Source organism: Macrosteles quadrilineatus, unplaced genomic scaffold, assembly GCF_028750875.1.
Source record: "Macrosteles quadrilineatus isolate MER2022 unplaced genomic scaffold, UCM_ALF_1.0 Scaffold_1__1_contigs__length_201487025, whole genome shotgun sequence".
Taxonomy (NCBI): domain Eukaryota; kingdom Metazoa; phylum Arthropoda; class Insecta; order Hemiptera; family Cicadellidae; genus Macrosteles; species Macrosteles quadrilineatus.
In genome coordinates, this window is record NW_026542594.1 from 9,870,581 (window position 1) to 9,896,256 (window position 25,676).

The window sequence follows — 25,676 nt, forward strand, 5'->3', positions numbered from 1 at the left end:
GTAAGAATGGGTAAAATATGTTCAGCCATTATTGTGTAAAGCGATTACAAAGTTTATATAATGCTGATCTCTAGGAGCTTCGTTCAAAAACTAGAGGAAGCTCAGCAGGATTTCTCTAATTTTCAAGAATTTCTTCATCGCATAAATCACTATCACTAGACTGCAAATATACCTGAATACTATAGGAGCAGGCACACAGAATTTGATGAGTATTTTCTTGATGTTGTCATGAAGTGTCTTTTCATCTAGGTACCATGAAGTTTGTTCGTTTGCTGAGGCACCAGCCGTGGGATCTGGAGCTCCACATACCTAACAAAGTTGTCAATTAGTGAAATGAGCTTACAGGTGTACAGTATTAGGCCTTATTCCAGAAATTTGCTTGTTGAACCCTAGTTATCACACATTACTATCTAAAAAAAAAAAAAACCATCAAAAGTTATATTTGAACTAGGCCTACCCACATTGTTTCCACACTAATTATGTATGGTACAATAAATTAGTAATATGTCTGCTTTCATAAAATTTATAACTTAACAATAGTGCAACCAGTTTCAACTTCTTTCAAAGTCAACATCAGGTCAGTACTATGTCTTGTCCCTTCATTTGAAGGTTGTCAACATTAACAGTCAATAAATAAATAATTACACAAAAGCAGACATTTAACACATGAACATTAACACGTTCGCTACTGAGCGTCGCATATATGCGACGCCGCGGTCATTGCCACAGACCGGGGTATACATTTGAATCTTACACATAGACCGGCTGTCACTTGGATAACAGTACACACAGACCACAGGCGAAAACCTGTAAAACACTGATCATTTACATTGTAATACGCAACAATTGTGTTTGTAAATAAATTATTCTTGTTTTTTTGTACTTTTTATAACCTTTTGTAATGTCGCATATTTGCGACGCCTGGTCTACAGCGAAGGCAATAGTGAAGATTATCATAGTTTTATTGAAATAGACTAAACGTCGCATATATGCGACAGTTCATTTTTTTGTGGTTTAAGGTGAAAGTAAGTAAAAAAATAAACAGATTATTCAAGAACAGTTTATAACTGAACAAATATAAAAGCTACATAGGATTATGCAGCATACATACTGCATACATACATACAGTGGTGCAGAAAAGTAAAGACCAGTTTTTCCAACTATTATATGACGTCACCAATCATCATATATCCACAGACCAAGCGACGCAGTTGTGCGTCAGACATCTCTGTAGACCACTGCAGGGAATTCAGTGCCTTCAAATAGACCGTTACAAAGATATAAGCATTTTCATAACATTAGAACCCCGACGCAATGCGACGGCAGTCTATGGGTGGAAACCGGCCGTCGCATATGTGCGTCGCTGGTCCATGTGAATGGAAAATTTCGTACTATTGCAGTAGCGAACGTGTTAAAGCGACATAGTCAAGTAAAAACAATGATTTATTTTCACATAAACTTTTACAATTGAAGCAGCATAGCAGGTTAAATTAATTGTCAAATTCAATTACAAAACAACTTAAAACAAGATAGAACAAGATTTACAAAAGAATTTTGAATAGGTCAAAGTGATCATTTAGGAAATCTTGCACACTATAATATGCTTCATCTAGGCCTATAAGAAACTTAGACATATGTGTTTTTAATTTGTTTGCTGCGGCCCACCAATGGCTCAGGTGTAGACCCGGTGCGGCGCAGCGTAGAACGAACCTGTTTGGATCTAAAATATTTTGGTCTGACAAATAGCAAATGACGTGCGGTGATGTGATGCGTTACAACAACAGTCAACGTAATTTGCTGAAACACTCAGAGATAGCAGCACTGTTTGGAACTAGCCAGTCTCGCTGTATTGCCAATTGGAGGGAGATAGACGGGACAACAAGTTGATTTCCAAGCTTGCCAGAAGGGGATTTTACGGGGAAATTTACTACCAACCTACACTACAATAAAGCACCCGTTCCTAGCTAAACACAGACATAAAAATACATGTTCCTCAGACTGGTGTGCTGCTGTGCAGAAATTAAATGGAATGTAGGCAATGCTGGCACTTGCCGGTGAGCGGAGGCAGAAAGGAATTAGAGCACACACCGGGGAGTGGCCCGCAGCGAACGTGTTAAATGACTGATGAATTAATTAGTACATTTAATATGCACTAGCAACTTATCATAATTTTTTTACCCATGTCAGGTTTCAGAAAGTGTCAATCTAAACAGTTGAAAATTAATTCGGTCACTGAATAGGTAGCTATGGTTAAAATTGTCATTCATAAAGATTAGATTTTTTTAATAAACATCAAAGTTTGGAGAATGTACATTAAAGATAGAGTTAATATTTTTTATTCTTTAAATAATAATTTATATGACTGTCTAAGTTTAAAGTGAGGTATACATGTTACATATAATCTGCAGGTGACTTACAGAGTTGATGGCGGAGGGCTGAGATGAGAGGAGCTCGTCTAGTAGTCTCTGAGCAGTGGGCAGTATCTGCTGGGGCAGTTCACTGATGAGGTACTGAGCAAACTTCTGCAACTGATCCCTCTGTAGTCTAGACAGCGACTCACTCACTGGTGCTCGCAGACACACTTGTGTTGGCTGAAACATAACAGAAATAGGCCAATGGTATAGCACTACCCCACACAACCGGCTACGTAAAAACATGATTTAGTATCAAATTAAATCTGAACTGTTATCACAACCTCTTATTTTAGACTAGTATCTCTAAGTACCTGATGAATCCTGTGTAGACATACTGCAACAATGTGTGAACACCAGTAAGCAGTAGAGTTGCAGGTACAGTTGCATGAGGTAATGCGTCTGCGGTCAAATGTTACAGCTACATTGTACGTGCTTATACTGGCCGACACACTTGCACTGAGGTGAAAGCCTGAGTCAAACAATGAGAAATTAGTGTCTAACAAGTAGAGTCCAATAAATCACTAAATTTTATAAACGAAACCATTATAAACTTATAAACAGATTTAAAGCTAGATTTATTTAGAAAGATATTTCATTTTTTCTTGTTAATCATTATTGAGGGAAAGTAATTGTCTGAAGTTATTATGGTAAGACTATGGTCTACAGAAAAAATTGTATTCATTTTTACATCTCCTGGTACAAACTTAAATACCCCAGGCCGCCGCAGTAAACCTGCCGATTACGCGAATTTCCTAGGAAGGGGCCTCACTTGGGTCTCAAAAACATATTTTCTCTAGGAAAATAAATTTGAATATAATAATCTGTTCTCACAATTGCCGCAGGCGTCTGCAAAGATTGCACGATCGAAAATCACGGATCGCGGAAGACGATAATTAAGGTCTCGCAACCGCAAAAGATGTTCCGTGTTCACGATTTTGCCGCGATCGCGGGGGCCGATAATGTTGTCCACGTTTGCGGGAGATGTTAACGACTTCCGCATGTAGAATATATCCTTGCGTCCGCGAAAGATGTTCACTATTCCACCGTAAACATAGGAATGATTTCTCCGCCGTCTCGGAGATAACCTGCACGACCACGGGAGACAGAGATTACGACCCCGCAAACACGGACGCTCTCGATTTTGTCTTCACCGAGTACAATATCGTTCATTTTTGCCCCGATCGCAGAAGTCGTTTGGACCACTAGTTCCGAACAATATAATGATGATCATAATATAACAATTAATTACAAAATATAATGTATAATCTAAAGATAACATAATAATATATTTTATAAAAAAATAGTAGTCCTTTCTCCTAAATAAAAAAAATTAAAAGAAGTGACAGAAAAAACCCCGATTTGTGTCACTTCTTGTTGTGCTCGTGCTCATTACGAATCTCCAACTCATAAAAACATAAAATGTTAAAAGCTTAAAGGAAAATTTAATTTAGCATTCATTCAATTTTTCTCAAATAAAAGATAGATTACTTTTAAAATAGTTGCAGTAAGCTCATTTAATCAGTGATACAAAATACATTAACATGTTCACTACTGAGTGTCGCATATATGCGACGCCGCGGTCATTGCCACAGACCGAGGTATACTTTTGAATCTTACACATAGACCGGCTGTCACTTGGATAACAGTACACACAGACCACGGGCGAAAACCTGTAAAACAGCGATCATTTACATTGTAATACGCTACAATCGTCTTTGTAAATAATTTATTCTTGTTTTTTTTTTTGTATTTTTTATAACCTTTTGTAATGTCGCATATTTGCGACGCCCAGTCTACAGCGAAGACAATAGTGAAAATTATCATAGTTTTCTTGAAATAGATCAAACGTCGCATATATGCGATGGTTAATTTTTGTTTGTGTTTTGAGGTGAAAGTAGATATAAAACAGAGTATTCAAGAATAGTTTATAACTGAACAAATATAAAAGCTACATAGGATAATGCAGCATACATACTGCATACATACATACAGTGATGCAGAAAAGTAAAGATCAGTTTTATCATATCCACAGACCAAGCGATGCAGTTGTGCGTCAGTCATCTCTGTAGACCACTGCAGGGAATTGAATTCAGTGCCTTCAAATAGACCGTTACAAAGATATAAGCATTTTAATAACATTAGATCTCCAACGCAAATATGCGGCGGCAGTCTATTTTAATGTGACTAGCCGTTGCATATATGCGACGGCAGTCTATGGGTAGAAACCGGCCGTCGCATATGTGCGTCCCTAGTCCATGTGAATGAAAAATTTCGTACTATTGCAGTAGCGAACGTGTTAAAAGCATATATATTTCTTTTAGTTCTAATCTCTGTTTAGGGTTACTATTTAATAAACACCAAGGTACCCTGTTGACAATTATTTTAAACATAAAATTATTTTTAACAGGGTACTATGGTATATATTATTTCACTTATATATATGTTTGTAAAAACGGCCCTATCATCTATAGCCGCCCCAGGCCCCCTACTATGACAGTACGCCACTGTTTAATAGCTATTTACATTACAAGTGTAGTAAGAGCGTTTTTACATCACGCAGGTGAATGTTGTGCAACGAGCGAAGGCGAGTTGCATAATTCACCGAAGTGATGTAAACACGCTCTTGCGTAACGTGTAACGTACAAGATTTTACCTGACCCGACAATATTCAGGAGGTTACGAGCAATATGCTTCATTATCAATTTCACTCATCTTCTAACAGTAACGTTCATTTACAAACAAAAGCTAGGTTAGGAAAATTCTTCAAAGCATAACAATAAAATTCAAACACACAGCTGATTTCTAGCGTTGAACGTTGTTGGCTCCATAGAGGTATATTTTTTAAGTTATCCACTCAATGTTATTTAAATGGGTTTCATTACATCACCGAGTGAGTTTTTTTAAACTTTACATCACTCGAGAAGTAAGGAAGTTGTATACATCACGCTTGGGATAGGGAAGTTTAACATGGCGGGTTAGGTAAATATACTTAAATAACATTAGGTCTAACAAGTACCTAGGTTTGCTGCTACAAGGAAACTAATAAAGTGTATTTTTAGTAAAATATTAAAAGCTTAGTACAAAATAAATAAATTTGCCAAGTTTGATCAAAATACAGTAGACTCCCTCTAGTTCGGCTTCAGTTGGATCTGCCGCCGGATGGACAAGTCATATCGTCATGGGTGAACTGCCTTCGTCATGATTCAACTTTAATGTTTAGTTTCCGGCCATAGAAGTAAACAATTCATGTCAGTTTAGTTGACAGGTGCTTCTATGGGTGAATTGTTGCATATAACTATGTAAAACTATGTTACATAACCTCAAAAATACCGAGAACATTTTATAACAGATTTTCTTTGGTCTAATATGTTGAAATGCAGTGTAAAATTAAATATTTCGGACCATTTTTTTATGCGGTAGGTTCCTCCATTATTGTTTTTGAAACACCACGGTTTATTTGACAAAAATAAATTAAAGTAAAACAAAGAAATAGCCATCGTTGCTTCAAGGTCAAGCTATCCACTTGCACTGACAATCATCTGCTCTTTACACAACTGATGTCTGCTGTGCGCTTGCTATCTCACATCAGTTTGTGATTGGGTGATTAGTAACCATGGCCACTGGTTGAATGTGTGGATGAAGAGAAACCAAAGAAAGAATAGAAGAACAAAGAAGAAAGAATAAGCGGAGTTTTACGTCATCCATTGTTATCTTTATCCTATTTTACGACTGTCATTATGATTTTATGCTGTTCTATGAGTTGTCTAATGTTTTTATCAACATTCTTATGTTCTGAAACAACATGTAGTAGTAGCCTATGCTGACTACGGTAGCAGTAGCTTGCAGTACTAGACTTTCTATTGTTTTGTTCTTTACGTAATTTATTGCTGTAAGTACAGTGTTGTGTAATTTTTGTTTTGCTTGAGTAGGCGTGATTTTAAACGTTACAGTTTTTATTACTGAACCAAGGTTATGGACTTAACATATCACGATTGTGCAATACTATTATTTGTATTTTGAAACAACATTTTATTGCTTACGAAAACTATGATAACAATCATTTGAATTTCTGTACAGTATAGGCCTAATGAAATGTTGTTTAATGTATTATTGTGAAAAATAAACAGTGATATGAAACAGCAAACAACCGTACAGTACAATATCAGACAATGAACAAAGATAATCACTAAATACTGTACGTGTACAAAATGAAAATTACAGAACTTTAGGCCTACTGTAAACTTTACATGTAAGACCTACTTAAACAACAGCAAAATAGTTTGTAATATTTTTCTGCTTCTTTGCATTAAAAGAAAGTTTTAAAACATTTTCCAGGAGCCTCTTTAGTGTCATAATATCGGAAGCCGAAGCACCGTTTTCTTCCGCCCAAGTTATTGCAGTTGCGTAGGCACAGAGCGCCGAATCTGTGTTGACTGTGTGTGCAGCTGCAGCTGTCGATGTCGACGTACTGGCTCCGCCCACTCCGCCCTCCTCGTCCCCCTCCTCCACGTCACTGCCGTCTAGAACATCTTCGATGATCTCATCGTCTGTCATAATTTGACACTGCTCGTCGTCTGCTCCGTCTAACCAGGCGGTAACATCGGCTGATGTCAGATCTTCTGGATCATCTACTAACTGTTCGGCTATTGCTTCTCTCAAGTCATTTAGCTCAGCATCTGTTGTCAATGTCGTTTGAGGATTTGATTGTCTTCTGTGATCCTCTAATAAATCAAGAGAAGGCCACAACTTCGCCCATGAACAAACAATTGTTTTTGTTGCAAGTCTTTCCCATGCGCTTGCAAGATTAAAAACAACATCTTTTAGGTTGGTTTCCTTCAGAGCTGTAACAACACTCCCCTCTTTTGACAAAACACTGTACAAAAGGGTTTTTTTGTAATTCGTTTTTATAGTTTGGATCACATTTTGGTCCATGGGCTGGAATATCGGAGTTACATTTGGGGCAAAAATAAAGCAGTGATTTTTCCATCCCTACTTTTTAACTCATCCTCATCTGGATGTCCAGGACAATTATCGAGCAACAAAAGGGCCTTTTGAGGCAGTTTTTGTGCTTTCAAAAACCTTTTTACTGATGGTACAAAAGTTTGATGGAACCATTCTGAAAAAAGAGTTTTTGTCATCCATCCTTTTGTCGAGTTTGTGTATGTAACTGGCAACTGTGTGTTTTTGAAAGCCCTTGGCTTTTTGGCTTTCCCAATAACAAGCAATTCTAATTTATGCGTGCCACTAGCATTACAACACGGCATAAAAGTTACTCTATCTTTGGCCAACTTGCGACCAGGGGCACTAGCTTCCTCTCTATGAACGAATGTTTGTTTCGGCAAAAGACGCCAAAACAGACCACTCTCGTCAGCATTGTAGATCTGATCTGGGCCTAAGTCCATTTCATCCACGATTTCTTTAAATTTTTCAATAAAAGGTTCTGCAGCCGCTACATCACACGAAAGCCTTTCACCAGTCATAGTTAGCAGTCAAATTCCAAAGCGTCGTTTGAATTTATCCAGCCACCCAACACTTGGACGGAAGTCGTCCTTTTTCATGATTTTGTTATAGAACAGTTTCGCCTTTTCCATTATAATATCACCTGAAATTGGCGTGTGTCGGCTCCTTTCTTGCATGAACCAATTATAAAGTGCGTCTTCTACTTGCGGAAATTCGCCTAATTTTAATGTCTTTCTTATCTTCGAAGATGATTCACTACTCCTCTTAAAGAATGATTCGATCTGCTCCTTCTTCTTCTTTATGTCGTGTATAGTTGCACGGCCGATATTGTATTCCTTAGACAGATGAGCCAACTTTTCACCCTTTTCCAAACGTTTTAAAATCGTATACTTTTTATCTAAAGTCAGCGTTACATGCTTACGTTTTCCCGACATCGCACTACACTTGTAGATTGTATAGTATATACACTGTACTCACAACACTGCCTTCACTCAACTCACACGCCACGCACTGTACGCAACTACCCGTAGCAGACGTCAGTCGTCAGTGTACTGCTGTTGTGAAATATGGACACTCGCGTTTTCAAGTCTAGACATGAAAATTTACTGAATAATCGGCGAAAACACAGTGCCGGTGAAGTGTTGTCACCCTAACGTACCTTCGTTGACACGGTGCTATCCTTATACACTGTAACTAAGTCACTACGTCACCCTGACGTCTTACACTACGGGAATCGGGAAGTTAATAAGCACTACGGTTTAACACTGTAAAACTGCTAACGACCGAACGGGCCGGAGTTACTCAGGATGGAAGCTGGCTATAACTGAGGTGTAGAGGTGTCTTTAACATGGACTCATGGGTTGGGGAAGTGGCGTGACCGGATCGTCCAATAGCATTCGTTTATTCAAATATTATTAACTGGTAGTGGGAAATACAAACGGTTACAGTTCAACGTACATATTTAAATATTGCCAACATAGCCTTGTAAATTATTAAATAGTAAAAACTGTTATATTACTTATATAAATATATTACATTCCTCCCCTTTAAATCTGGCCATAAAATGTGACCAATAATTATTTTTCAATTTCAGTATCAGTAAACAGATAGAATATAAACGCTGACAAACAAATACATAAATAAAACAACCTAACAACACACAAACACAACAACCGTTATATGACAACAAAACAAACTAATTATAAATCTATTCTCTCGACTGGTTTCCTAGCTCTCATGGGATAACGTCTCTGTGGTGTAGTGGACGTACGGTGTTGTACAGGTGTAGACCTACGGTGTACAGCTGGTGGTGAGTTGCGATCAGCTGTTTGTGGAACCATAGAGCGCCGCGGAGTGGTGGGAGAGAGGGACGAGCGCGTACTATGTCCCGGAAGCTCGCGCGTCATTTGACTGACGTCACGCTCAGCTGGTGTACTATGAACAGCTGGGCGCGCGATGACTGTAGTTGCCGTGGGCCTGTTGTCTGCATCTGATGTCAACATTGGGCCACTGTCGATAGCTATCAGCTGATCAATGTGTCTTTTCCACGTAACCCCCGAGCTTAACTTAACTATATACATAGTTGGACTTATCTGTCTGACCACACATCCTTCAATCCACTTATCCTTAGATCTATAATCTCTAATCAATACATTTTGGTTTTCAAACAGATATCGAGTCTTACTACCCCTAGCATACATCTTTTGAGCTTGTTGTTGTCTATTTACAGTCTCAGACAAATTAGGTCTGAGTAGGTCTAATCGGGTTCTCAAAGGTCTATTAAACATTAACATAGCAGGTGTCTCATTAGTGGTCATGTGCACAGAATTGCGATAGTCAAAAAGAATTCTACTTAAGGCTACAGAAGTATTTACATTTTCCCTAAATGCACATTTTAACTTTGACTTAGCATACTTAACCGAGTTCTCGGCCTGTCCGTTACTTTGAGCATGGTACGGAGCCGATGTTGTGTGCTTGATACCGTTATGTTTCAAGAATGAGGCAAACTCCATTGAACTGAATGGAGGACCGTTGTCACTATGGATTGACTCTGGCAAACCAAACCGTGCAAACAAATCACGAAGGTGATTTATAGTGTGATTGGCTGAAGTCGAACTAGTTTCAAAAACTTCCAGCCACTTTGAATGTGCGTCAACTACTATCAGATACAACTTTCCCTTGAATGGGCCTAAGAGATCTACATGTAACCTAGCCCATGGTCTACTCGGGTAATGCCAATGATGCAATTCGGCTTTACTAGGATTTGGTCTTTCAAGAAGACAGGACGAACAGCTGTTAGCAAGGTTCTCTATGTCTTTGTCTAGACTTGGATACCAAAAATAAGAACGCGCAACAGACTTCATTTTAGTTATGCCCAGATGAGACGCATGAAGTTCATTCAAAACATAACTTCTCAAACTACTAGGAACAATTACCTTGTACCCCCACATCAAAACACCTTGCTCGACAGCTAGTCCTCCCTCCTCTGATAAAATGGGAACAATTCAAATTCCTCTTTAGGGACAAAATTTGGCCACCCAAACATGACATAGCCTAACACTCTCCGTAATAACGGGTCTTTTTGTGTTTCTACTCTAATTTGATCACATGTCACTGGTACTGAGCTCTCTTTAACAAAGTGTAAATAAGTACCTAACCACAACAATTCGGGTTCCTCGTCTGCTGGGGACACTTTAAGCGGTAACCTAGACAACGCATCGGCGCTATTGTTGTCTGACCTAACATATTTTATGTCAAAATCATACCCTGACAGGAACAGGGCGTATCTCTGTAATCTACTGGCTGCGAACACAGGCAAGCCTTTCTTAGGTCCAAAAATACTAATAAGGGGTTTGTGGTCACTCTTAAGGGTAAAATGCTTCCCGTACAAATACTGGTGGAATTTCTTAACACCATAAACTACAGCTAATGCCTCCTTATCAATTTGTGAATAGTTTTGCTCTGCTTGGTTCAATGTACGTGATGCAAAACTTACTGGTTTTTCAGCACCGTCTTTGTCCATTATACTGAGAATACAACCTAGACCATAGTTACTTGCATCTACTGTAAGTATTACTGGTGCTTGGGGGTCATAGTGTGCTAGCACAGGAGCCGTACACAATAGCTCTTTAACTTTCTTAAACGATTTCATACACTCGTCATCAAAACAAAATTCTACATCTTTCTTCAAAAGGTCTCAAAACACCCGCAATATTAGGGACAAACTTAGAGTAATAGTTGACTAGACCCACAAATGATTTTACTTCTGTCACATTTCTCGGTACAGGGGCATCGACAATCGCTTTTATCTTGGCTTGCGAGGTGTGAAGCCCATGTTTGTCTATAGTAAACCCCAAAAACTCAAATTTTGATGCAAAAAATTTACACTTATCTTGTTTCACTGTGAAACCTACAGCCTTGAGGCGTGAACAAACTTCCCTTAGTCTATTTAAATGTACTTCGTCATTTCGTCCTGATACAATTATATCGTCCAAAAAACATTTCACACCTTGCAACCCTTGCAAAGCTTGTTCAATGACTCTTTGAAAGATACCTACTGCTGATGCTATGCCATAAGGCAATCTTGTGTACGCAAACAACCCCTTGTGTGTACTGATTGTACACAGCTTTTGTGATGACTCATCTAATCTTAACTGCATATAGGCTTGACTTAGATCGATCTTACTGAAAAATTCCCCTTTTTGAAGTTCTGTAAACAAATCTTCGACCCTAGGAATGGGGTACCTATCAATTTCTAATTGTGCGTTAACATGCCTAAAGTCCCCACAAATCCTAATGCTACCATCCTTTTTAGGAACTGGCACAATAGGCGATCCATACTCTGAACTGCAAACTGGGACTAAAATATCGGACTCCACCAAACGTTCTAGTTCTTTTTCGACCTTAGCCTTAAGGGTGTAGGGTAGTGATCTGGGTCGATGATATTTGGCAATGGCATTTTCTTTTACAACCAGCCTTACGGGCTTACAATTGCACTGTCCCGATCGATCTGAGAAAACTTCCGGAAACTCATTTACTAGTTCCTTAACTAAACTTTCATGTTTACTCTTTGATTCAGTTTTAGCAACAAATAATTCCTCAATATTTTTGAAAGAAATTTCTACTCCTAACTCCTTTATCCAGTCTCGTCCCATAAGGGGATGAGCTCCGTCCTTAATTACGTACAAGCTTAAAGTTCGGTTTTTATCTCTGAACTGAACATTTACCTCTAGCTTACCCACAGGGTAAATTGGCACATTAGTGTAGGAGCTTAACTTTATGTCAGTAGGAAACAATTTAAAAGTACTCAAATTATCTTTATAATAAGCCTCGCTTACTACAGTTACTGACGCACCCGTGTCAACTTCAAAAGTTACTGACTTGTTCTCAAGAATAACCTCTGTTTTGAAAGGATCAACCTTAGTTATTTTACTGGACCCTTCACTAATTTCAAACAGATTACCTATACTCTCCTCAATATCATCATTTACGCTTACATCATCAGATACCTCATCTACATAGTTATGCTGCTTATTTCTATTATATCTAAAATCACTCTTATTACTACGGAACTGAAACTGTGACTTACTGTTTTGCTGAGATCGACACACTTTTGCTAAATGATTTTTCTTACCGCACTTGTGACATGTCGAACCTTTAAGACGGCAATTCCTGCCGATGTGACCGAAGTCACCACAACAAAAACACTGCCACTGCACTCTATCATTTGACGTTGACGCCGACGCTGCAGACGATGTTGGCTGTTGCTGTTGTCTACCTCTTCCGGTGTTGTGATGCGCTGAACCTCGTGGGCGGGGTTGCTGACCTGATGGGCGTGGTGAAGCTGATGCTGATGCCGCCGCCATGCGTTGGATCCTCCCGCCGTGACCATCGCTGCTTCCCGCCGAAAGTGACGCCGCGCTCTTCTCCGCCATCTCAAACTGTGACGTCATCTGCACTGCCTTCTCGAATGTTAAATTTGATTCCGATAAAAGTCTCTGCTTCATTGAATCACTTCTAATGCCGCTAACCAGGTGATCTCGTTTCGCGCCAAATTCGCAATGTGTCGACAAATGCTTTAATTGCACGATATACTGGGAAACACTCTCGTTTTCTAACTGAATTCTCAAACTGAATCTATATCGTTCCGCAATGAAAGATGGGGTCGGGTACAAATGGTCTTTAATTAATTTCACTAATTCAGCGTACGATTTAGTAGACGGTTTGTCCGGTGTACACAAATCTCGCAAAAGCTTAAACGTCTTTACACCAACTACTGTGAGTAACGTACTAACCTTTTTCGTTTCACTGACCTCATTACAACTTAAAAATAGTTCGAAACGTTCAATATACGAGTCCCACGTTTCCTCGTGTTGGTCGAACTCCCCGACACTTCCTATAATTCCCGCCATTTTATGTCCGAAACTTAAATCCTTCACTAAATAGCTTCTCTATGTTCATTCCTTCCCCACACAAACTAACGAAAATCTTTATATGGCGCTAAAACAAGCCATTTACACCACGCGTACAGTACCGGACGTAGACCGACGCTTCACTCCCGAACGTTAAAAACTGCTCCAATTGTCCTCGTCGCCACTGAAGTGTCGTCACCCTGACGTACCTTCGTTGACACGGTGCTATCACTACGTCTTACACTACGGGAATCGGGAAGTTAATAAGCACTACGGTTTAACACTGTAAAACTGCTAACGACCGAACGGGCCGGAGTTACTCAGGATGGAAGCTGGCTATAACTGAGGTGTAGAGGTGTCGGTTAACATGGACTCATGGGTTGGGGAAGTGGCGTGACCGGATCGTCCAATAGCATTAGTTTATTCAAATATTATTAACTGGTAGTGGGAAATACAAACGGTTACAGTTCAACGTACATATTTAAATATTGCCAACATAGCCTTGTAAATTATTAAATAGTAAAAACTGTTATATTACTTATATAAATATATTACAGCCGGATTACTGGACGTGCCGGTCTAATGAACGGCCGGATTATAGAGACTCTACTGTACTGTGCTGTGGATTTAGAAATATTATATATTCATATTCATATTCTTTATTCATATTTTTGTACAAAGGTGGTACAATGAATAGCGTCAATAAAAAGAAATACAACTACAATGATATTAGTAAATATTAACAAGTAAAATAGGAGCTCTATCAGGAAAAGTAGCATTGAATAATTGTGTGACTTCTGTAAACGGTCTTGCATTATCACCCCAGCCGCGCATCATTAAGAGTGTAATTCTTTCACGCTCACTAAGCGGCATCTTTTAAAACTTATAATCTTATAGTAACAGGATATGGCTGCAAAAACTACTGTAGCTTGAGTGGTACTGATAATTGAACTGTTAGACATATAAAAGCCATTAAGGGGGAAGTCCAGTGGATGGAAAACCCTGACCTAGAGGCACTGCTTTCACTTTTCATTGTACTTCTTAATACAGCAGGTTTTCCTGATTAAACTTAGCACATTGTCAGACGGCCGAAAGGAAAGAGTAAGATTATTTCTTACGTAATAATGGTATTTTTCATTTTTAAACTTTGAAACACGATTTCTTCCGACTGGATCAACCTTTTGAAGTCCGGTTTGCGGCATTGTTTTCAGTTGAAGTAGACCTTTAAAATGATGTACAACTCAACATAGGCTGTCATTAAAGATTTTCTTCTGACCCCCGACGGGCCGTCCTCCAAAGGTGATATCCGACCACCATGTACACAGAAAAGTAGCTTACAATTTCCAGTAACGGTATACCAAATGTGGTTGTGATATCGTTTGTCGTTTAAAAGTTAGCCCAGGCGCATATTGAGCTGTGCGGCACGGTCCGAGCAGTGCAGCACAGCACAGGGCAGAATTGGGCAAAAAGTCTGTGTTGCACAGTTGACATCGCATATTGGGAAGCAGTGTCGTACAGTTCTCGTATAGGAGTGACACAGTTTCTTGTGTGAACATGTTGTTAAATTTAGGATTTCAGTTCTAAGTCAGATTCAGGTGCTGATCTAGATTTATTGTTACTTCTTCACCAGAGAACAAGAAAGAAAGGGCAAAAAAATTTACAATATTTAGTAATTTTTGTATTTTCTGCCAGATTTCATTCTTGTAATTACTCTTTATATACTTACTATGACTGGTAACGTAAAAACTGGATAAAAACGCACAATTTCTATTAATTATCCTCTAGATCCGTCACAAAACACTAGTCAACCCGGCGCAGGTGAGCAATGCGGCACAGACACGGCAGTCCACGTGCGGGACTGCACTGCCCTGCCCTGCGCTGCGCCATAATATGCGCGTTTCCTAGCAAACATGTGGTTTACAAAACACTGCCCTGCGCAGCACTACGCTGCGCTGCTCCGACTGCGTCTCAATATGCGCCGGGCCTTATAAAGTCATCCGAAGACTTAATGGTCACCCTGTATAAAAAAATAAGTTACTTAGCCCACTGTCTTCGCAATCTGATTGGTTACAGCACTACGACCTTTTCGGGGATTGCTCAATTTTCGGGTGCGTAGTATTTAAATTTTTGCAAGATTTCTTTTTTTATATTGTGTCAACGGTTGATAAATAAAACATATAAATAACAAGGCACGACACAAAAACATCTAAGCACATGCACGGCTAAAAAACTGACGACCAACTGATCAAGCTTTAACATTGCTAGAGTAGGTGGATGACTGGAACAGCTGATAACCCGACACGTACCAATTTTGTTGCTCTATTTAAACCTTGTCCTGTTTAATTTGTATTATTTTCTCAAAAATTCGATTGGCTGCTGAATTTGTCTGGGAGTTAATAATTACTAAGTTGGGTTCTTTGGCTGTACTGCTATAGATGTGGAAAATTGTCAATACAATTTAGTTTGTGACCTTTGTTGCTAACATGAAGTATTCTAAACTATTGATTTTGGAATAATCGTTTCAATACTGGTGAATATGTTCGGCATAATTTGAGACAGGATTGGGTTTCTTTATAGTGTTTATGTGTTCTTTAAAAACATCAAAACAGTATCACAGTGAAGTTATTTAAGCTATTAATAAATGCATCTCCTTAATGTGCTCCAAAAATGTGTGGGCTTCCAAAAATACATAAAGAGAATGATCCAATTAGACCTTTAGTAAATTTTATTAGTGTACCTTCATACAACTTATGCAAACTTATTGATAAATTTTAATAAACAACATTGAATTCAAAACTAATAAGAACAGCACACACTTAGTTCATGAGATACAATAATGTAAATATTCAGTCTCTCACACAGTTTGTATACTTTGATGTAAGAAATTTGTATACAAGTGTATCTAATGATGAAACCATACTTTTGGTAGAACAATTAGTTAGAACAAAAGGAACTTTGAACCAGGGGTGTCCACAGGGGGGGTTCGATGTTGCAAGTTGCGATACCGGCAGATTTTTTTGGGGGGATTTTGAGGTTATTATAGGATTTTGGGGGGATTCCAGTATAGTTGGTTAGAAGCACATTTAAGATTTATTACATGATTTTTACGACTTCCTTAATGTATTACTGGTGTAACTATCACAGTCCCATTTAAATTTTCATCATTATATACATAATTTAATGATAGCTATTAAATTTATTATTTTTATGTGGATTTCCACTTTCTGGCTCATACACAAGTTTTGTCAATTGTAACAACTTCTTGCCTATAGTATGTTGCACTGCAATTAGACCTATCTTAAACCTCAACATCCAAAGTGAAAGCTTACTTTTCCCTCCCAGAACTGTTCAATAGCCTATACAGTGGCGTAACAGAAGGGCCCACAAGGCCTGCAATGCAGGGGGGCCCGGGAGCTGAGGGGACCCGCCCTCCGGTGAGCGGTGAGCAGAGACGCCCGTGATACGAGTGGGGCCGAAAATTGGAGTTCATTCTTATTTAAATGTATTATCAATTATTCAATAATTGTATTGAACAAGTAATAACATTAAAGTTATTAATAATATGTTGTTATTGTTTAATTTCGTTAGGCCTCTTCAGTGATAACGAACTAAGGCAACAAATTTAACGTTTTATAACGTGGGTCATTGATTATTTTCAATCTTACTTTCATCACCGGGAAATATTTTACTTCTCAGTGATTTCGTACACTGCTTATGTCGTCAGCAAACATTTTGAAACATTAATTTACCTGGAGCTGGAGTCATGAACGTTGGATGGGGCTTTTAATCTATATAATTAATACGCTAGATGAAACTTTGTCGGTTGAACTCCTCCGCCATTTCTTAACCGATTTTATCCATTGACGTCTCATTGGAAAAAGCGTGTCGCGTAGATTTGCAAACTGACCTTACATTTATTTCAAGTCCCTGGGGCTCTGCCCCAGTGGCTTTGAAAGTTCCCATGTTATTCTTATGGAGAACATAATTGTTTACATTTTGATCAGCTGTATAATTTAATTGCTGTTTTTTATTTTTCAATTCTACGAAACACATTGGGTACATTTACTGATTTTGTTGAAATTAAATATTGACTACAGTAGAACCTCTTTAATCCGAACTAATTGGGACCGGCGGTAGTTCGGACTATTGAATTGTTCAGATTACAGAACATATTGTTGTTTTTACATAACAATAGCTAGGGAAAAGTGAAAAATGCTTTATAATGTAAAATACAGTGTTTATTTAATACAGTAGTAAACATAGAGAATAAACAGTACTGTACATTACAATTGAAATAATTACGGTGCGTATATCAATAAATACAGTATACAATAAAGAACTACTGTACTGTGTATAGAGTACAGCAATGAGGCGTTCGAAAATGTGGACGTTCGGATTACAGGGGTTCGGATTAAAGAGGTTCTACTGTACTTTGATTTACATTTTTATAAGAAACCGATTTTTTAACCATGGAAACATAGGAAAGTCATGGAACGCCACCAAGTATTGGTTTTTAAATACTGTAAATACTTTACTTCTTCGCAAATGCTCGATTTCAAGCAACATGTACGCTAGTATTGTATTATTTTACATTTTAGTTTTGCCCTAATATTGATTGTATTTTGTTAAATACAATATATTGCTACTCTACTGACTGTTTTTGTTAGCCTATAACTTACTTTATCTCACAATTAACCAATACTAAAGACATATGTTTTTAAGGTAAACGCTTGTAATCCAAACAAAGATAAAAAAAAAATTCAATAGGCTATTTTAGCCTGTGATAAAAGTATGTCATTGTTTTAAATTAACTAACTTTTAGTGTTTGAGTTAATTATAACCACCTGACGATGGAGTAATCTCCAAAACGGCTGTAGTTCCTTAACAAATCAGGATTGCGAAGACAGTAAGGAACTTAGTCTATATATTTATATTTTAAAATCTACAAAAAAACTGCCACACTAAAAATCATGGGTTCCTTTGTGTCTAGGCCTATTTATTTTATAATACAAGTGTTTTGATTATCTGTGATCCAACTAATAGCTACTACATGATAAAGGGTATTTTAAAGGAAAATAAATCTGTATTATAGAAGATTACTACATTATTCAGATCCAGCGTAACCCTAGGGTTATAACAGCATAGTGGCTAGTCCTAATAGTTGCTACAAAGATTCACAAGAGTGTAGCAACCTGTAGCACTTTTCAGACATATCTCTTGGCAGTCTTATTCCAAAATAAAATTTAATAACTTTTTTAAATACAAGCATTTTAATTTTTTTAATTTAAATTATGCCTACAAACAAATGGATGATTTCATGAGAGAAAGTCAAGAACACTTTTATTTAGCATTTAAAATCCCCTATCAAGCGACAACACAAGTTCAAAAATATTGAATAAAAAATAACTGAAATATCACGATTTTTAGTTGTAAAATGAGGCAAATCTTAGTAAACCTTATTCTACCCAGGGTTTATACTACATTCTGGATAAAAAAATTCATGGACAATTCCCGTACATTTAAGGACACTTTGCCGTAACCTTTGTCGGTGTCATTAGGCCTACTGAATAATTTTCCTGATTTGTCAAACTGTATTAATCTTGTTATTCACTGTAGTTGTACCAGAGAGAAAAGTAAATAATAATAGATAAGAGTTAAAAATTACAAAATATAAATTTATTGAAAGCCAACAAACATAGGCCTACCTATACTTTAGGTAAAGCTTTTATAGTGTAACAGAGAAACGCAATCATTGTCTCCTGCGATAGCGACAAATATCTCCATCAGTCACGTAAACTTCATAACATAGCTTATCCGATCCAGGCCGATTAATTTGGCATGATTCGCCCTGGCACAACGTTAGGTTCTCGACTACTTTTGAAAAAAAATCTTTAATGCATATTGTTACTCAATTCTTAGTACAAAATCAAGGTATGGTAAGCGGCTATTAATAAGCAATAAGCACAGAGTAAGATTATTGTATTTTCATTTGCAAAGTTAATATCGACACATAGCAATCATTAGTTGTTTATCTTAGGCTCAATAACATTTTCTTAATATATTTTACAGCTCTTTCAAGAATCAAAATACCCAGGCCTAGACCTAATTATTTAGGAGGGCCTATATAAACTGAGTAACAAACAATGAGGTTATAATAGCAGCAAAGTCACTATCATCATTGTAGTTCATAAGATTTTGATTGCTTAAAGCATACAACTCAATAAATAAATATATGGGAAACAAAAAACATTGAAACCTGAATAGCCAACAATATAAGACAAAGATACAGAAAATGCAATGACATAATTTGAAACCAAGCAGGCCTACATAGTGATAAAACATTAATGCAAACAACAATGCTTGTGGTTTTGTCAATTGAAAGATAAAATGTCCATAAAAAAGGGGTTGACTTACAAAATAAGACTGTAGATTATTTACATGTTTAATATGAAACTATAAACAGTTTTATGGAACTAGGCACTGGCCACGACAAATTAAATCTTCAAGCCGAAAGTACAAGTAAGAAGTGAAATTTAACAGTCATTATAAAGCTATTATTTTCACGATCAAATAGGTTTGAGATCTAATAATAATTACCCTAGTAATAAAAAAAGAAGTTGTAAAGGAATAAAAGTGATACAACTTTTATGAGCTAGCTGCTGAGTCAACAGTTCTTGGAAGTACTTGACTTGACACTTGATTGTCGTGATAAAATATTAATGGGTTTGAGATTGTTAATGGGATTTTTATTGAATAATTACTCTAATAATAAATTATGAAAATGTAAACAAACGTCTGATAAACCTTTTATGTGCTCCTAACCAACTAGCGATCAATAAAATTGTGGCCCATTAATAATTTAAGGACATAGTCTGGGGCATTTAAGGACAATTCCCGTACATTTCATGGCCAGTAAAAATTTAAGTACAATTCCCGGTTTCCCCGGATTTCCCGGTTGGTAGACACTCTGTCTACCCCATTTTACTACTTTTTTTGCGATTGCGGCAAAATGATAAATATATCCCACGGTCCTGTAGACACCATCATCGTCTCCCGCGGTCACGGTAACATCATCATCGATTTCTGCGATTGTGGCAAAATGTTAAATATATCCCACGGTCGTTTTGACACCATCATCGCATCCCGCGGTCACAGAAACTCATAATCGGACTCCGCAATTGCGGCGAAAGTGTAAATTTGCCAATTGCAAAATCATCAAAGACACGTTCTGCGATTGCAATAGTAAAAGCTCGGCATGACTCGCCCTATTTTCTTTAGAAGACTCTTTAAAAGAATTTCGGTAAGAGCCCAATTAACAAAATTTTCGATTATCCGAATGAGGTCCAGTCCCAATTGATTCGGGTGATTGGAGTTTTAAAGTACTTGATTTTCTCCTTATTTTGAACGAAGAAATCATCCCGTTAATTTTGTCCCAACCTTTTTTAATGTTTTTGCCCCCAGTATATATGAATTTGAACGGATGGTGATTTTACCTATGGGGACCTCGAAACAAAAAAATAAATCGGTCCTGGGTCCAGGTTTTACCATGAGACCTACGGTAATAGCTTATTCCGTAATTGGAAAAAAGCTAAAATACCCCCGCCGCAGCAAACCAGCAGACTAAGCGAATTTCCATTTGCCTGATAAGATTTAAACACTAAAATGTCTCCTTAAAAATATCACATTTATTCCCTATTTAAATAGAATTATTTTAACGGGTAGCCTACTTAGGTTTGCTGCAACAGGGAGGGTAATGCAATTTGTTTTTATGTTAGTAGTTTAGTAAGAAATAAAATGCATTTTCCAAATTTGATAAAAATATGTTCATAAACAAGCAAACTACAACAGTTTACTTATTCTCCATAAGAACAACATGGACATTTTAAAATTACAATTTTTTTTAATTTTATTGGTAACCATTAGGCACATAATAACGCTTCGACACACTAAATTATTTGTTTTTTTAAGCTCTACAAAAATAGTTTGGAAATTTTATGTTTTTAGGGTAAAAAATGGGAGAAATCAAAATTTTAACCCCATAAACACACGTTCCCGTAGTCCGATCATGCTGATTCGCAAACTCGTTAGAATAAATGTAGATTTACACGTTTATATCAAATTTAATCAAAATCGGATAATTTTTTCTCGGTTTTATTTACATTATTTTGTAACATGTAAAAGATCCAAATTAAATATAGGCCTACAGTATTATCTTTTTGCATCCCAATAAACTACTTTTTAAGTAAGAAAATCACAATATACAAAACATACTCCCCCATATTAACTAGTACATTTCTCATCCTTATGGATCAGCTGAAGACAGTTGTATTGTTAGTTCTGTCCGGTGCACTGTCTTTAGAGGTCGTGTTTTGTTTACAATTGTTTCTTGTTTTCAGCCATTTAAAACCTCATTTAACCAATTAAAAGGTTTTAAACACGTCCCCTAGTTATATAACCAAACAGTAAAGAACAAATCATGAAGTTAAATATAAAATAATAGAAACACAATTTCGTCGAGCGATAAGTGTCACCGGACATGAACTAGACACGAAAAACTAGCTTCAAAGTTTACAATGGGATGTAAAGATTACTAGTGTTAGTTAGTCTATGGTAAGACTGTAATGCATTTTCCACCCTAATAATCATGAGAATAATATTAAACAATACTCAATAGTCGACTCTTTTTAGCGAATTTCCCATATAGGGAATAAGCTATTACCGTAGTACTCATGGTAAGACCTGGACACGGAACCGATTTAATTTTTTGTTTTGAGGTCTCCAGAGGCCAAAAACACCATCCGTTCAAATTCATATTCATGTATAATTATAAATGTATACAGGGTGCGAAAAAAACTATCAACTAAAACTACAACTATTTTCTATAGTTCTATTTGCAGCGCACTACTCGGCGAAAAATCTACTAGCAGTTACCCGGCGCGCGTTGCTGCGCTAACAAAATACATCTGTCTGTGTGAAAAGCATGTTTTTTCTACATTTAAACCGACGATAGTCAGGGATTGCCCCAGTGCCTTATAATGGTGATTGCGAAAGCAAGACACTGAGGAAATCGTAGTTGCTTAAGATCAGAGGGTAATTCGGATGAAATCATCAGTATTTTTGTGATTAAGACAATTTCTCCCTTAAACCTAACACTGATAATTTTTGCTTTAATCAATTTTGACGTAATTTCGTTAGTCTGGTATTGTTGCACAGCTTCGGTTGAATAAAGTTTGCATTGGTATTATTGGAGTTTTTTTTCTTTTAATGACAGTAATGTGGTGGGTTAGTGACAAATTGAGAGGCATATGAATACCTGTGATAGCACGCACGATTATTATTCACTTCATAATTTATGTTAGATTGTATGGGTAGAGAACGAAAGAAAAAAATACTAAGGCATTGTCATCCCTTTTATTGTTTATAATACTTTGATAAAGGTTTTTATGGTTTTAATATTTAAAATTGGAAAATTTAAACGTTGTTGAGTGCACAGGTGTGCTGCGATTGGGGTTTAATACATTTGGACTTATTAAAAAGTAAAATAGTTTTCTGTGCTGCACTCTGTAGAAACACTGTGGCACTATTTCAAATCATGACTAATGCTAATACAGAATGTTGTGATTATTCAAACCTACAAAACAGTTGGTGAAAGTAAACATCTGCTTTTAAATTATATTTATTTGTAAACATTGTAGATCAAAAAGTCTGACATTGGCCCACTTAAAACCCTCTGGGGCAGAGCCCTTTTGACGGATCTGCACCAAACTTCACTTGAACCATCCTTGAAAGATGCTTAACAATGCCTGAAAGTTTCATTACAATCTGTCGAGCGTTTTACGAGTACATAACTTATATACACACATACACACATACATACATACATAGTTCCTCTTTTATAGATATAGACTAGCAGTTACCCTCTATATATATCTATCTATCTATCTATACCTATATAAAAGGCAAAGCCCTCACTGACTGACTCACTCACTCACTCACTCATCACTAATTCTCCCACTTCCCACTTACCTAGGAGGCTGAAATTTGGTACACTGATTCTTTAGGCATTAAATAGGAAAACTAAGTGGTTTTTATTCTAATCGGACTCTCGGGCTCCGCCCCAGTGGCTCTGGAGTTTCCCATGGTAACCTAATGAGTACTCATATTTAAATGGAATTAATGAATCTTAACAGCTTTTTCAATTAAACAAGTTGGTTCTATTCTATGATGTTCAATAGCATTAAAGTTACAAGAACAAACAGAGTGCAGCACTATTATTTTTTTTAATATTTGACAACAGCTAATTTTAAACCAAAAGGTGAGTGAGCAAAGCGAACGAACTTCAACCCGGAGGCGAGTTAGCGTAGCGAACGAGCTAACCTGAAGGCAAGAGAGCGCAGCGAACGAGCTCCAACTTAAAGGTGAGTGAGCGTAGCGAACGAACTTCAACCAGGGGCCCATTTCATAATAAACTACAAGTTACAAGTTACAACTTGTAACTTGTAATTTCCATAAGATTTGCATTGGGCGATCAGCTGATTTACTAATAATATTAGTTTGTACTTTATTATGAAATGGGCCCCAGGACGTGTGAGCGCAGCGAACGTGCTCCAACCTAAAGGTGAGTGAGCGTAGCGAACGAACTTCAACCAGGACGTGATTGAGCCATGCGAACGAGCTCACATATGAAGTTAAACGGGGCAAAGCCCGCGGGTACAGCTAGTATATATATATATATATATATATACACGGTGTCCGGTCATAAGTGTTAAATAAAATTTTGCATTAAACTACATGGTAATGGTGACAGAATGTCGCACATTTGAGGTTCCCAACTTCAACAGTTAGAGAATAACAAATAAATTAAGGGTTTTCAAAAATTATTGTAGTTGTTATGAAAAAGTTTATATTTCTCTGTTAAAAACACACTTACTGTCAATTTCAATATAATTTTCAGAATCCTCACAAAATTTTAAATAGATATAACACAAGTAGTTGGGTACAGAAAAATATTCTATTTAAATTTCTTTGTTAAACAAATTATTTTTATATCGACGAAAATGTAAATAACATTCAGAGCTTTATTTCTCGGTTGCCGGTTCTTCTTCTCAACCCATCCTGTTTACAGCAAACGTTGATGCACTCTAGTAAACACCTGAGTACTGGGGGTGTTGCGATCAGAATACCAATCCTGATACTCTCTCTGAGCAGCCGACGCATTACCGTTACACAAACCATAAATAAAATGCATTTCAACATACTCCCTAATCGAAAAAGACATAGTTGACCGATCACTGTCCACCTGTGACTGATAGTTTTTTTTATATGACTACGCTTTGTTTTCTTATCGCTTAGATAAAGTATTGTTATCAGTAAAATACCTGAATCTATTGACTAAGTCCATTCAACAAAATAGAAATTCCGAGAGTTAAATGAAATCTTACGTGAAATATGAAAAATCTACGATAACCTTAACTTTATCACAAACACATTTTACTACTGTATGTTTCTTTTTTTAGCTTGATAGTTTTAAACAAAGCGTTGCATGCGAGAAAAAAATACAAATTATTTGTTGCCTGCACTTAAATGTATTATTCTACGCAATAGCTTTCCTTTGCCCTACAATGTTTGTTCACAATAATGATTGAATTACATTAGGAAATTTGAAATTAGGTAAAAACTATTATACACCATTGTAAAGCCCTTTAAATAAGGAAGTTTTTATTAATATTTGATCAACTCAGCGGAACCGAGAAATAAATTGCTGAATGTTATTTAAATTTTCGTCAATATTAAAAATAATTTGTTTAACGAAGAAATTCAAGTAGAATATTTTCCATACCCCAACGGTTATGTGTTATATATATTTAAAATTTTCTGAGGATTCTGAAAATGGTATTAAAATTAACGATTAGTGCATTTTTAACAGAATAATATAACCTTTTTCATAACAACTACAATAATTTATGAAAAATCTTAATTTATTTGTTATTCTCTAACAATTGAAGTTGGGAACCTCAAATGTGCGTCATTATGTCGCCATTACCATGTAGATTGCTGCAAAATTTTATTTAACACTTATGACCGGACACCCTGTATATATATATGAATTAGAACAGATGGTGTTTTTGGCCTCTGGGTACCTCAAAACAAAAAAGTAAATCGGTCCCGGGTCCAAGTCTTACCATGAGTAACTAAGGTAATAGTTTATTCCCTATACAGTATGGGAAATTCACTAACAAGAATATTTTCAATTTTTAATGTTGAAGTTTGACAAGGTTGATCTACACATGTTAAGATTATAGCCATTGCACTAAACTGAACAGTTTTTTACAAGAAAACAATGCAAAAAGACCAGTTAATTTCAGAAAATAAATCCTACACATAGACAAGA

General features: G+C 36.9%; 1 protein-coding gene across 1 annotated transcript in view; it reads right to left on the reverse strand.

The window, feature by feature from the left end:
• LOC128994973 (zinc finger SWIM domain-containing protein 8 homolog) overlaps nt 1–25,676 on the reverse strand; it is a 197,732-nt gene that overhangs the window by 161,644 nt on the left and 10,412 nt on the right. The window contains exons 3-5 of the mRNA XM_054419837.1: nt 2,726–2,883; nt 2,418–2,591; nt 173–309 (exon numbers count right to left, since the gene is read on the reverse strand). Of these exons, the coding sequence (XP_054275812.1) occupies nt 173–309; nt 2,418–2,591; nt 2,726–2,883 (469 nt within the window). The remainder of the gene's footprint in view (nt 1–172; nt 310–2,417; nt 2,592–2,725; nt 2,884–25,676) is intronic.